A 15727-nucleotide genomic window follows, 5' to 3' on the forward strand; every position below is an offset into this window, starting at 1 on the left:
GAGAGAGAGAGAGAGAGCCCACCGCCCACCTATAGAGAGAAAACCAAAGATTCCAGCCTGAGACAGCTGTGTGTAGCTCCAGCCACTTGCAGCTCTGGCAGAGATGGGGCCCCCAAAGTCACAGGCAAGTGGGTTTTTTGTGAACTCCGGCCCCACAGTTAGACTCCAAATGTAGAAGAATTTCTAAATGGTCTTATTAAATAAAAAACATGGAGCCAAATATAGGGGTGAAAGACTTAGAGATCAGGGAAATAGGAATTACCACCAGTCAACTTTACCTTACCAGCTCTGCAGCTTCCTAATGCGAGCTACTTCCTGTCTTACACACACCTTTATTGCCTTGCTGTTCTGCCCTCTCATTGGCTATATTAGCCCAGCTATCTCAATTCCTTGTCACTGCCTGTCTATATAGACCTCCAGTTTTCTATGGTTGGTACTGGGATTAAAGGTGTGTGTCACCATGCTCGGTTCTGTTCCCTAGTGTGGCCTTAAACACACAGAGATCCTGCCTGCTAAGTAATAGGATTAAGAGTGTGTGCTACCACTGCCTGACTTTTGTGTAAAATGGCTTGCAATTTCCAGGCAAACTTTATTTATTAACATACAAATAAAATACTACCACATTTCAGCACAAATAAAATATCACCACAGGTCTTATTGACATAAGCATGACTGCCTATGTCATAAGCTACCTATTAAGTTACTTGAATTGCTTTGACCCTATACAACGATAAATTAAATAATGGAAACCATACCATTGCCTACATTGTTTCTCTTTTTCACACTAAAATGTTTGGCACAGAGTTTCAGATTCTTGGGTCGATTCATTTACCATGTAATAATAATCAAGCTATTTTAAATTAATATCTTTGTAGTAAAATATGAGATAGCATAGGGGAAATTTTATCACCAGGCTTGGTGATACTAGATTTGGCTATTTTTTTCCCAAAGAGCATAGTATCATGTTCTCTATTGAATCTATCAATTGGATCCATTTTTCAATTAGAGAAAGTAATGAAGACAGCAAAAATAATACTTTTGAAATTATGAAAACTGTTTTCATATTAATTACAATAATTTCTTGAGAAGGGCATGTGAAAAAATAAAGGAAAAGCAAGAAACATATATAGAGTATTTGTCCACACCAAAAGTAGCATGTATTTTAGTATACAAAGAGAAATATGCCAACCAGAGATTACCATAAAGGATCTCAATGAATACAAGATTATCCTGAGTGAGGGAACCCAGACCAAGAAAGAAAAACATGGTATATACTGACTTATAGGTGAATATTAGCCATTAAGAAAGGATAACCATGTTACAATCCACAGACACAAAGAAGCTAAGAAATAAGGAGGGCTCAAGGCAGAACGCATGAATCTCACAATGAAGGGGGAAATAGAATAGATGGATTATGGGGAGATGTGTGGATGGGGAGTGGAGATGGGAACATGAGGGATCAGGAGGGGGAAAAGGTGAGGGAGAGAGTACTAGGAAAGTCAACTGGAATGTAGGGAGGGTACATTTCTGGGAAGAGCAAGAAACCTAGTGCAATGGAAACACCAAGGACACAGAACATGAACTAGCCATCTCTTATAACCAGGTAAGACATCCAATGCATATCTATGAGAGACCTGTAGCTAGAAATTTTCTTGTGTCCCGGCTCACCGGCGGTCACAAATCTCTCCCACTCGCATCCCCAGAGTAAACACACAGAGGCTTATATTAAGTACAAATTGTAAGGCCTAATGGTTCAAGCTTCTTGCTAATTAGTTCTTTCATTGTAAATTAACCCATTTTTATGAATCTATACTTTGCCATGTGGCTTGTGCCTTACCAGTACATTTACATCTTACTTCTCATGGCAGCGGCTAGCAGCATCTACTCTCTCTGTCTTCTTCCTTCCTCTCTCTTTAGAATCCCACCTAACATTATTCTGCCTCACCATTGGCCAAACAGCTTTATTTATCAATCAATGAGAACAACACATTTTCACAGCATACAGAATGACATCAACCATCATTTCCATTTTCTTTCTATTCAAAAGGAAGGTTTTAACTTCAACACAGCAAAATTACATATAACAAAACAGTTATCAAGCAAGAATTATAGTTATAATATCTAGTCTGTTTGTATTTAGCAAATTCAAAGAAGATATCCTATCTATCCTACATTTGAATCCAAGGTTTCATTCTACCTTATCTCCTATTAAATCCAAGGAAAACCATAATTATAACTGTCTAGTCTTCAACTACATCAAAGACCTCAGAAGGATACAATATTACCTAAGTAAACAGGAAGAACATTGTAAGCAACTTCCAAAAATCAAGAATGACAGAGATGGCTGGCTGCCTGGATAGTCACCCAAAGTTCTTCTGCAATATTGGGGAATCCATCTTCAGTCCATAGGTCTAGACTCTCAGTCACTTTTTTCTGTGTGATGTAAAATGTCTGACAGTTTCTTCTGTGAAGCAAGAACCTAAAGAACCACCATTTCATCTTGCAAAGGTGGTCACCTTCTATGGTCCTACATGTCCATTTTATACAAAATTTTGTCAAGAAGTTCAGGCAAGAACAGTTTCTTGCCCAAATGGTTATTTTTGCCAAGAAGAAGATAAACCCATATGGAGTGTCTTCAATGCCCATCTTTCTCTTTGAAGTAAATTGGTGCTACGAGGAGAAGATGTGTCTCACTGTGCAGGAAAGTCTAAGTTTTTAAAACATTTTAAATGCCACATTCTGTAGGTCTTTGAAGTATTTAAAGATACCCTACCTAACTGAAGTATATCTATGTATACCTAGAAAACTTAACATGACTATAGTTTTGATTATCATGAATGACTGATAATTAATCTGTATTTCTTAATTATACATTAAAATGAGCTGCACAAACATAACTTAAACAAGAGTAGAAATATACATACAATATTACAAAATTAACTTTAAAATTGAATCAATAAACTAAAATCTATACCAATGTAAAACATTTTAAATAAGTTGCTCTTCAAAGTATGACCAATAATCTACACTTTTATCCTATCATATCTATATCCTATATTTTATATCATATGCCCCTCTCTTCTTTTAGAGAGAAATTGACTATGACCAATAATAATTTGTAACTAAAAACCTAAACAAAGACAAACATCCATAGTCTAGTTTTTGGGAATGTGGGCATAGTATTCTAGGCTACTTTCTGCTGATAAGGGGGTGCTGATGGCCTTATGGGGATCCTGAGAAAATTCAAGATAATGGTCAAGTCCTGGGAAGACCAGCTATAACCTTTGTTGATAGGTACCATCTGTTAAGGTTCAGGAGGTCTGGCTTGATCAAATCTGATCCATCTTAACCTGGAACAAATGCTTAGTCTCTTGCTTTCTGTCAAAACAAAACCAGAGCCTCTTTTCCAAAGCAACATATCCTTAGATCAAATTTTGAAGTCAAAATACCTTTAAAATATACATATTGGTTTAACTGAGCAGCCTTTACAATCAAATGTCTCTCTGTAGTTAAAAATCCCAAAGACAATATAATCCAGACTCCCTGTGTGATTTCTATCTTTATGTGGCTTATTTTTATATTACTTTTACTTTCTCTTTAAAGATTTTATTTTTTAAAACTTTCTATTTCTTTATATAACTGTCTATACTCCTTTTCCTCTCTCTTCCAAGCCTATGTATATTTTTACACATAATGTAAACCATTTAGAGTTTTATTTCATCTGAATCTATCTTTTTGTGAATCTATTGCTTTAAAGTGCAGCATGACTAGGACTAATATGGCAGCTTTGGCTGCTGGCTCCATTCACCTCAGTTTTCCAACATGGTGGTGGTATGTTTACCACCAGCTCTGGGAACCAGGCTCACTGTTGGCTATGGGAAGCAGTGGGTCTATGCTTCCATCCAGCAGCATGTAGCCCAGAAACTTTTTTCCCCCCTGTACTAGCAAAGGTAAATCTGTCACAGTACAGTGCACTGTGCAGCTTGGAGATGCCACTGTTTACCATGGTGGAAATCTGCCATGCTACACTCAAGCCCATAAGCCACTGCAAACCTGCCAACTGTAGCTCACAGCTGGCCTGAGAGACATAACTAGGAAGCTGTTTTTAGCTCCATTTTAGAGTTTTTTAAAAAGTTTTCTCAGGTTTTAGGTCCCATGTTTGGACACCATTTGTAGCTGAAAGTTTTTCTGTGTCTTGCCTGGCCCACAGTCAGGACAAAATTCTCTCACCTGCCAGTCTGCAGCTACTTGGACCCAAATAAATATACAGAGGCTTATATTAATTAAAAACTGTATTGTCTAATGGCTCAAGCTTCTTGCTAGCTAGCTCTTTCATCTTAACACATTTCTATAAATCTATACTTTACCACGTGGCTTGTGGCTTACTGGTACCTTTACATCTTGCTTCTCATGGTGGCAGCTAACAATGTCTCCTCTCTTGGTCTTCTTCTTTCCTCACTCTCTCTTTAGAATGTCCTGCCTAACCTTATTCTGTCTCACTATTGGCCAAACAGCTTTATTTATCAACGAATCAGAGCAACACATTTTCACAGCATACAGAATGATATCACACATCAGAGACCTGCCCTTTTCTAAAGAGAAATGAAGGATGAATGGATGGATGAAGGAAGGGAAGTGTTGTAGAGAGACTGGGAGCAAAAGAGGAGAGGAGGAAGGGGAAACTGCAGACAGGATACAAAAACAGAAAAATAATAAATGAAAAATTTAATTACTTATAAATAATTTAAAATAACAATTAATAGCAATGTGTATCTTATAGTCACAAATGGTATGAAGACAATATGAGACACTGTGTAACTCTACCTAGGATTTTACAAGAAATCATTTAAGGAACATGTCAAGAAAACAAAACATCAGTAGTGTATGCCCCTGAGGCAGTAATCTAATGGGATTTGTATTGATCAATAACAAGTTATATTTTATAACAGGTGATTATATTATGAAATATTATTTAGGACATAGTTTTTTAAATAAACAAAAATGCTTATCACATTGCTTCATCTGAGAAAGGGGATTATCCAGTGATAAACTCACTTAAATGATTCGATATAAACTGTCCATACTAAGAGTAGTATGCAGTGTAGTATACAAAAAGGAATATGCCAAACAAATATTTGTGCCTTTTTTCTTTATATGTTGTCTCTGTGTAGCTGAAAGTTTTCCTGTGTCCCACATGGTACGCAGCTGCTCAGAACCAAGTAAACACACAGAGGCTTATGTTAATTAAAACTGCTTGGCCATTAGCTCAGGCTTACTACTAACTAGCTCTTACATTTAAACTCAGCCCATTTCTGTTAATCTATATGTCACCACATTTTCCATGGCTTTACCTGTGTGTCATTACATGCTGCTCCCTGTATGGAGGGCTGGCATCTCCTGACTCGACCTTCCTCTTCCCAGAATTCTCGTCTGCTTATCCCACCTATACTTCCTGACTGGCTATTGGACAATCAGCATTTTATTTATCAACCAATCAGAGCAATATATTCACAGCACACAGAGTAGTATCACCCATCATTTCCCCTTTTCTTTCTATTTAAAAGGAAGGTTTTAACTTCAACATAGTAAAATTACATATAATAGAACAGTTTTCAAACAAGAATTAGAGTTATAATATCTAGTATATTCTATCTAGCCTATATGTATGAGTCTAAAGTTTCATATCTAATTTGTATTTTATCATAGCCAAGGAAAATTATAACTATCTGGTCTTCAACTGCATCAAAGACCTAAGAAGAATGATATAATATTACCTAAGTAAACAGGAAATGCATTGTAAGCAACTTTCAAAATTCTGGAAATGACAGACAGCTGCCTGCATGGACAGTCATCCAAAGTTCCTCTGCAACTTTGGAGCATCCATCTTCAGCCAATAGGCCTAGAGTCTCTCAATCACTTCTCTCTGTATCCTGTAGAATATCTGGCAGTTTCTTCTGCAAAACAGGAACCTGAAGGACCATCTTGCCTTCTAAAGTTAAGTGGTCACCTTCCGATGGGTTCTGCATAAAACATTTTATCAAGCAGTCCAGGCAAGAATAGTTTCTTGCCCAAATGGCTATCTTTGCCAAGAAGAAGATAAACTCCATATGGAGTGTCTTTGATTGTTCATCTACATTTCTGAAGTAAATGGGTGCTGCCAGGAGCAGGTGTATCTCATTGTCCAGAAAGTCTAAGTTTTTAAAACATTTTAAATGCCATATTCTGTAGGTCTTTGAAGTGTTTGAAGATTACCTACCTAATTGAATTATATCTATGTATACCTAGAAAACTTAACATGACTATAAGTTTAACTATCATAGAAGACTACTTATTAATCAGTATTTTGTAATTACCTATTACAATTTAAATGAGTTATATAAACATAATACCTTAAATGAGAGCATATATATATATATATATATATATATATCACAAAATCAACTCTAAAGTTGTATCAATAAACTAAAATCTATACCAATGTAAAACATTTTAAACAAGTTGCTCTTTAAAAGTAGGTTCAACAATCTACCCTTTTATCTTATCATATCTACAGCCTATATTTCCATATTATATCCCCCTTTATTTATTTTTTAGAAAGATATTGACTGTGAACAATAACAATTTGTAACCAATCTCTAAACAAAGACAAACATCCATAATTCATTTTTGGGGAATGTGGGCATAGTGTTCTAGGCTACTTCCTGTTGATAGGGGGCCCTGGTAGTCTTATGGGGATCCTGAGAAAATTTGAGATAATGGTCAAGTCCTGGGATGACCGACTATAACCTTTGTTGATAGGCACAATCTGTTAAGGTTCAGGAGGTCTGGCTTGATCAAATCTGATCCATCTTAACCTGGAACAAATGCATAGCCTCTTGCTTCCTGTGGAAACAAAAACAGAACCTCTTTTCCAAAGCAACATATCGTTATACATACATTTTGAAGTCAAAATACCATTAAAATATACATATTGGTTTACAATCAAATGTCTTTCTGCAGTTAAAAACATCAAAGACAACATAATCTAGATTCTGTGTGTAATATCCATCTTTACATGACTTATTTTTAATATTACTTTTATTTCCTTTTTAAAGATTTTATTTTTTAAAACTTTCTGTTTCTTTATATAACTGTCTATATTCCTTTTCCTCTCTCTTCCAAGCCTATGTATACTTTTATACATATCGTAAACCATTTAAAGTCTTATTCCATCTGACTCTGCCTTATTGTGAATCTATTGCTTTAAACTGCAGTATTACTAGGACTGAAATGGCAGCTTTAGCTGCTGGCTCTGCCCACCTCAGTTTCTAACATGGTGGTGGTACATTTACTGCCAGCTCTGGCTCTGGGAGCCATGTGTACCACCAATTCTCAGAAGCACCTATACTTACTGCCTGGCTACTAGCCAATCAGCATTTTATTTATCAGCCAATCAGTAACATTTCACAGCATACAGAGTGATATCACCCATCATCTCTGTATTTCCATTTTTTTGGTCTTTCTCAAAGAAAATACGTCATAATAATTCTGTGAATTTTTTTTTAAAAACACTTTCCATTTCTGCTTTTAAAATTTTAAATTAAAATTTAATTATAAAATCATGAAAATTGGGGTAGGGAAATAGGTCAATAGTTCAGAGCACTTGCTTGTGAGACAAATTACTAAACTGTCTTATTAATAAAAAACCTGGAGCCAGATATTGGGTTAAAAATTGAGAGATCAGAGGAATAGGACAAGCCACAGATCTGGATGAATCTCTGCTTCCCAAATGCTAGGATTAAAGTTATATTTTTTATTTTGGACAAAAAAGGGGAAGTATGGTGATATTTTATTTGTGCACCCAATAAAGCTTATCTGAGGATCAGAGGAAAAAGCCAGCCACTATATTAAACATAGAGGTCAGGCAATGGTAGCATATACCTTTAATTCTAGCATTTAAGAGGCAGGGATTCATCCATATCTCTGTGAATTCAAGGCCACACTGTGAACAGAGCCAGGCATGGTGTCATATGCCTTTAATTGCCAGTACTAGTCAACCATAGAGGTCTGGAGGTTTGTACAGACAGACAGGAAGTGATAGAGCTGGGAGGAAAGTGGAAAGTGATGTAGCTGGGTGGAGAAAGGAAGTGAGAGGTCAGGGACAGAAAGGCATATAAGCATGGGTATACAGGAAGTAGTCTCTTTGGAGGTTGAGGAGTTGATGAGGTGATGTTAGTTGTGGCTTATCCTATTCCTCTGATCCTCAGATAAGCTTTATTGGGGTGCACAAATAAAATATGACCACACTTGTTGCTCTTGCTGAGGACCCAAGTTTAATTCCAATAACTCCTTGATAACTTTCAATTATCTGTAACTCGAATTCTTGAAGTTTTTCCCACCTCTTCTTTCCTCTGTGGAAGCCAGGGATATATACAATAAGTATATATAATAGTATAACAAACATATTTAAAATAATAAAATATTAAAAAAAATTAAAATTAAAAGCTATTTGCAGAAATGTTTCATATATATATATATGGTGTGGTTGTTTGCATGAATGTATTAATGTACAGTGTATGAATGCCTGGATCCCTTGGAAGTTAGAAGGAGAGGTTAGATCTCCTGAAACCAGAGTCATAGATGGTTGTGAGCCATGGGAGTGCTGGGAACAAAATTTCAATGCTCTTAACCTTTTAACCACTGACCCATCACTATAGCTCCACTAAAGATGTATATATTTTTAAGAAAAGAAGCTCTAGTGCATATTCATAAAAATGATATTAAGAACACTGACTTCAGAAATCTGGAGGTGTTAATTTCCCTGTCCAACATTTGGAAGCAAGAAAATGTGCTAATTTTCAAGAAGCAGGTTTTTCTTTTTTTGTCATTAGATTATGGGTTTTGTTTGTAACATTTCTCACTCAAAAATTGGATGAAAATTATTAATTAAAATATTTAATTAAGAATCACTATGAATAATCGATGACAACACCATGTAACCCTTAGTCCAAAAAAACAAACAAAAATGAGAAAGAAGATGTCAGATAAATGTACCACAAAGAGTTCAAATTATCAATGTAGAACATTCTATATCATTAAACTAATTATGAGAAAATTAATTTCATGAAAATAAAGAGACTTATTTCACATTTCTCGAGGTTAAGTAGATGAGCTATCAACTCGAATATGTGCATATTACTAGAAATCTTATCACTTTTTAATATATTGGGAAAGGACTACTAAAATGTAAGCATTGTATATTTAAATGATATGGTACTTTACTGTACATATTCACATTGAAATGTAAATAATCTATACTAAGATTTTGATTTGTTTTGTTATACTTATTAACAAATCAGCATGGCATTTCAATCAGTTAACTATCTAACTTAATGAGTGCCATTGTGATATTCATATATACCCATAAATTTCCAATGGTTGGGACTGTCCTTCTTTGTATTCCCCTATAGTACCTTTCTTTTCTTGCAATCTCATTCCTAATCCTCAAGTATCACTTTTCTGTTTTCTAGTCTTCTGTTTATCTGTTTTCATATGAAAGAAATTATGTGAGAGCTGACTTTCCATGTCCATTTCATTTTGCTAACATAATGCTTTCTATTTATAAAATGTTTATTCAATTTTATTGCTATATAACCCTCTAATATATATTTATATATTATGGTTACATATAAAATATTCTGTGTACATACTACATATACTATATTTTATTTAAATGTCAGCTGATGGACACTAATTCTGATTCTATAACTTGTCTATTTATAATAGTGATACCATGTACATTGAGATTTCAGTATTCCAACTGTGTGCTTATATCATGTCCTCCAGGTATATATACCTAGAAGTTCTGTGGATCAATCATATTATAGCTCTACTTTTAGTTTTTAAGGAACACACCTATTCTTTTTCTCTAATGACTGAACTAGTTTAAATGCTGAACAGTAGTACATAAAGATCAATTATTCTCTAATATAATCAGTGCATGCTATTATTTCTTTTTTTAATGATAACCATTCAAACTGGAGTGGGATATAGTCTCAATGTAGTTTGATTTGCACTACCCTAGTGACAAACTCTATACAGAACTTTAAATATAATTATTAGCCATTTGCTATTCTCTTGAGATATGCCTCTTATGATGACTTGCTGGCATTGACTTAATTGCTTCAGATGCTTTGTTTTTATGTTTTTTATCTCGACATATTTATACATTGTGCATATTAATCCATTGCTCCCAAACCATTTCACAACTGTCAAATTCAGATGATGATTTAAAATATATTAATTTTAGATTTTTTGCAATTAGAAATATTAAATCTTCATGACACTATTCTACACGAGGTCACAAAATCTTCACTAAAACCTGTTGCTGGTTAAATTCCTGTAGACTGAAATTTCTGAAGAAATAATGAGCCTGAGATTTAGAGAAGTTAGATTAATCATCCTTAAACAACACAGAATACACATATTTACATATAGAGATTGTGTTTGAAGGCTCACATTTGCTTCTTTGCATCTATTTATTTGCTGATAAAAATAGACATAATACTAATGCCAAATTATTTAGGTTGTTTTAATATTAAATGAATTACAAGGCCTTTATCTTCTATAGAACAATGGATAAATGGATGTTACTCCCTACTTCATTGTGGAATGATCAGTATAACATTGCAGTTTGAAATCTTTGCTCATAAACCAAAGATCCATAAGCTATGACTGCTACTTTGAAGTCTAAGGCCCTGGGAACTGACTTAGAGGGTTGTTCGACAAAAATTTCCACAGGTTGTGGGTATTTGGGGCTGGGAGACAACATAGGAGTGGTAAGTCCAGGAATTCTAAATGTATCTGGAGCTGAAAGTAGATGGAGAACAGTGCCTAGTTGTACATTTTCCTTGGAAGAATTAATAACTTTCAACAAATTCTCAAACTCTTTAGGATGAAAAAGACTGTGGGAACAGAAATTCAATCACAGGAAAGTTAAATTCAATCAGTATGCCATTTCAGAAAAGGAGAAATTTCCCAGATTCATTATTAGGTATTTCAGCAAAAAAGCCCCTTTCCATGTTTCTATGGCTTGAATGTAAAATGTCCATTATTGGCTCTTATGTTATAACACTGGTCTCCAGGCCCTGGCACCATATTGGGAAAGTGTAGAAACTTTGGAAGGTGATGGATACGTGAAAGAAGTGGGTCACTCAGGGCAGACTTTTTGTGTTACGTCTCAGCCCCAATTCCAGCCCCAGTCTCTATTTCTACTTACCTGGTAAAAGCCATCTGCCTTATTTCTCTGCTGCTACAGCCACAATTTGCTTGTGGAGTGGTACCTTCTGGATGAGTGTCATGACTGGAAAAGCATGTCTAAACTGAAGTTGGATCTTGCTCTTTACCAGCTTGATGCTGAAGTGGGGCTGTAGCCTTGAATCTAATGACTTATTTTTCTACATGTGAGAATGTACCAGCTCAATCAAGTTGCTTTCTTATGTATGTTTTTAGAACTATTTTGTCATAACAAGTCAGTAAGGCTTTATTATAACTTTACACCTATGTTACATCCAGCTGCAGCCATAAATCTCTGGCTCCTTTTCTTTCTTGTACAATGTCAATTTGTCACCATTAATTCAAAATACAGTATATTCAAGAAGTACACAGCTCTATGGACATTAGCCTAGGTTTCTCAGCTCTGAGGAACTTGTTTTCATTTGAATATCAAGAAATATTTGGAGACTCATGTATGCAGCTAAATGGTAGAGTGTATGTGTTACATGTCTTGGGTTCAATCTCCAGCAACAAAAATAGGACAGGTAGAAAAAAGATACATATTTCTTTGTAACTTTTCACATAAATACGAACAAATATTTGACAAGAAGCACCCCAAAGGAATACTCATTTAGTTTGGCCCATGTTTGAAAGATATAGCCCATTACAGTGGAGCATTTGTATAGTTCTAGATTATGATATTCCTTTCTCTCCCCACTCCATTCCCTATTTCTTCCTTTCCTGTAATTGATGTTTGAAGGAAAGCAAAGAATGTGTCTGAATCCTGAATGTGTCCAGGTTCTTGAACTCAGCTTCAACCTCTTAAAGCATCAGAGGATGCAGAGCTGATGGGCCCTACTTGATAGCATCAGTCGTTTCCCTTGGCACCAAGATGTATCTAGACAGGGAATGGGATTTCCTTAATTAGAATGAGAGAAGTGTGGGTGAACAGAATCCGTTGGCTCCATTTCCTTCCCATATGCTTTTCTCCAGCAGATTGCTACCTTCAAATCTGTAAACAATTCCCCAGTGGCTAGAAAGGAAAAAAAAATAAGTAGAAAAATGGAGACCTTCAAGCCAGTAGTCTTTAGGGAGAGTTAATGGTAGACTCAAGAGAAACTGAGTACTACATGGTGGCCATGGCAGTACTGAAAGAAACAGGCTCCCTTTCCCTTTAGGAAATGTCTTGTTTGTGCCAATTCTCTGTGCATGCCACCAACAATATGAAAACCGAGTTCAGTTTCAGGAGCACTACCCCATCTTGACACACATTTTGTTGTTCATTGGAACTAATAATTTCTGTCTTAATGAAATAAGTTACAGACTTGGTAGCATCTGGTCTGCACAATGCCCTGAGTTCAATCCCCAGAATCACATAATGAACGTGTGGTAGCTAACACTTATAATTCAAGTACTTGGGAAGAAGAGACAGGAGAAGCAGGGATTCAAGGCACCCTCATCTATAGAGTGAGTTCAAGGCTACACTAAACTCTATGAGATACCGCATTAGAGAGAGTGAGAGACTAAGACAGAGTCAGACAGAGAGACATGGAGAGTGAGAAAGAGGAAGGAGGAATAAAGGAGGGAGACCTAAAATATCAAGGGTGATTCTTAGAAAACCACTTCACAGTTTGGCTTGACAATAATATATAAATACAGTGTCTTAGTTACTATTCTATTGCTATTAAGAAACAACATGAATAAGGCATCTTATAAATGAGGCATTTAATTAGGGGATTACTTACAGATTCAAAGGGTGAACAAATCCATGTTTATTTTGAGGGGATTATGACCCCAGGCAGAGAGAGAGCAAGCCTGGCCTGACATGGATTTTTGAAACCTCAAAGTCTACCTAAGTAACACACTTTCTCTGACAAGCCCACACTCACTACATAATCCTTCCTAAATAGTCCACCAACTAAAAACCAAACACTCAAATATATGAGCCTGCTGTCCCCAAGGAAAAAACTCAAATTGTCAGATTTGATGCAAGCATCTTTATCCAATGAACTGTTTCACCGGCCCCATCAGAACCATCTTTTACATCCTCCATTATACCCAGTTGCCTAATTTTGTATTCTCCCAGTGATTAAAATTTCCATAGTGACTGATTTGCAAACTAAGATCAAATAGAATATGATCAAAATGTAGCTCTCACATCCTTGTGTATATGTTTTAATAGAGTCTCATGTTTCTCAGGCTGAAGCTTATTGTGTAGCCAAAGACAAGATTGAAGTTCTGGTCCTCCTGCCTTCACTTCCAGAGTGTTGAGATTGCATTCCTGTTCATGTTTGATCATGTTGTCCCTCAGCCAGTGCCAGTAATTGAACCCAGAGTCTTTTGCATGCTAGACAAGTGTTCAGAATTCCATGCCCAGCCCTCATCTCTGTTATGCACCCATTAAATAGTTCCTCTTTTAGAAGGGAATAATGTAACTCATTTCAATATTGAACTGCTTATGGGTAAAACTTCAGGACTGAAAGGAACATACAGGTTATGGAGATCAATGTCATTTTTTGGGTCACATGCTCCCCTCTAGAGAAGCCCAATTTCTCTCTGGGTCTTCAGCCTATTTTCTAATTTCTACTTTATGTGACTTTACCTAACAACACTCATTATTTCCTGTGATATTCTAGAGGACAACAATCATGCACTAGTTTCCTCCCACAGTGCAAACATCTTTTGCTCATTATAGCTATTAATTATTTTTTTGAGACAGGGTCTCACTATGCAGCTTTGGCTCTCCTAGAACTCACTCTGTAAATCAGAGATCCACCTACCTCTGCTTGGATTAAAGGCAGGTGTCACCATCCACAGCTCATCCTTTGTTTATTAGCAAATGATTCAACCTAAAATCCCTTTACTTTTGTTGACAGATACTGGTTTGTCTTGGTGCTCTGTTTCAAATCCATCCCGCCCCACTCTCCCCAGCCAGGCAAGGTCAGGTCCAGGTCCTTTGGCTTATTGGCCTGGATAGCTTCCCTCTTCTCTTTTAGGAACTCCTTGATGACATCATCCCCGGCAAAAGCTTCCTTTATCATTTGCTTTTGGTCTCTCTCCACTTCATCTTCCTGGGAAAAAACAAGTGCAAAGAACTGAAACTTGTCTTTCCAGTTCTTCATGACAAGACCGAATCCTGGGTTGTGACATCTTAGCGCCCCCTAGGGGGAAGAGCTAAAAGGATGATCGATTCGCAAAAGGAACAAATCATGAAATCATGCTCCGATTTCTCTCTCTAGGGTGAATATCCTTGGCTCGTCATCATATGACACAATTTGAAACCTTCAATAAGGAAGTTTTAGAGTGGGAGAAAGGATGGTCTGGGTCAACAGCAGATGCTCCAAGCGAGGCCAGAATGGGAACTTCCAGCAGTTTATATCCCAGAAAAAGTGGATAGGGTGTTTTGTCTCGCTAGTTTTAATAACTTAATTTGGCGTTGGGGGCAGCTACTGGTGGTAGGAATTGAGGGGAGGGAACTTTAGCAGTAACTCAGTAACTGAACTTAGTTGTTGGGCCTGAGATCTAACCAGAGCTTTCAGTGACTACCGCCTCCAATGAGGGCTGGTTGACAGTCACCCCAGGGAGATTTAGTGGCTCAGAATTTAGGCTTCTTGTGTGGCTCAGCTGTGTCCACATATCTGTATCTATTAAACTGACACTTCGGCACAGCCTCCCACCATGGTAATCTGGACCTCTTAACTCCTGAAATGTATTTCCAGCAAAACCAACCTTCGTAGATGGTGCTGTAAGAAGGACCTGTTCTGTTCCAGCTCCAGCCCTCACAAGCCCAAGACCCTGGCTCTACTCACCAGCTCCTCTACTGTTGTGGGAACCGCCACTGATGTCACAGAAGGAGTTCTTGTAGTCAGGAGGTTCTGTAGACTAATCATTTGCTCCTTCTTTTTCTTCCCCTTCAACTGATTTTGGGGGTTCCTTCTCATCTGCTCCCCTTCTACTGCAGCTCTAGGGAGCTCCTTATTTGGAAGACAGTCCTCTTTACCTATCTCTTCTACTTCCTCCAGAGTTTGTAGTCTCTCTGAATTTTGCAGCAGTAGATTCTGTGGAAAATCTTTTTGTACACTGTGAAGATATGTCTTTTCCAAGGCACCTTCTTAGTGGTTTAGTAAAAAGCTAAAGAGCCATTAGCTAGACAGGAGGTATAAACAGGACAGTCAGACACAGAGGATGCTGGGAAGAAGAAAGGTGAGGTCACCAGGAGATGAGAGGGAGCAAGACATGCTGGAAGTCAGATAAAGCCCCAAGCCATGTGGCAATACGTAGATTAGTAGAATAGGTTCATTTAAGTTGTAAGAGCTAGTTAGTAATAAGCCTAACCCACAGCTAATCTTTTATAATTAATAAAAAGTCTCTGTGTCATTACTGGGGAGCCAGAGTTCCCAACATAAAGGTCCAACTACAAATAGAGGCTTCTCTTCCTCTAGGGAAAGATGAAGCAGAAGGATTACAAACTTGA

At 36.9% G+C, this 15727-nt stretch overlaps 1 protein-coding gene across 2 annotated transcripts; it reads right to left on the reverse strand.

Annotated features, from left to right (window-relative positions):
* Positions 1-14065: 14065 nt before the first annotated feature.
* Positions 14066-15151, reverse strand: LOC131899420 (U3 small nucleolar RNA-associated protein 14 homolog A-like). Of its 2 annotated transcripts, none has more exons than XR_009376086.1 (2): positions 14983-15081; positions 14066-14324 (listed from the first exon to the last, which is right to left on the reverse strand). XR_009376086.1 is itself a non-coding variant. In XM_059250872.1 (2 exons), the coding sequence occupies exons 1-2, from the start codon at positions 15141-15143 to the stop codon at positions 14103-14105; spliced, it is 303 nt and encodes a 100-aa protein (XP_059106855.1). In that variant the 5' UTR covers positions 15144-15151; the 3' UTR covers positions 14066-14102. The 2 variants fall into 2 exon arrangements, 1 of the variants encoding a protein (XP_059106855.1); XM_059250872.1 differs by having other exon boundaries at positions 15063-15151.
* Between the last annotated feature and the right edge of the window lie 576 nt (positions 15152-15727).

Source organism: Peromyscus eremicus, chromosome X (assembly GCF_949786415.1).
Source record: "Peromyscus eremicus chromosome X, PerEre_H2_v1, whole genome shotgun sequence".
In the NCBI taxonomy this organism is placed as follows: domain Eukaryota; kingdom Metazoa; phylum Chordata; class Mammalia; order Rodentia; family Cricetidae; genus Peromyscus; species Peromyscus eremicus.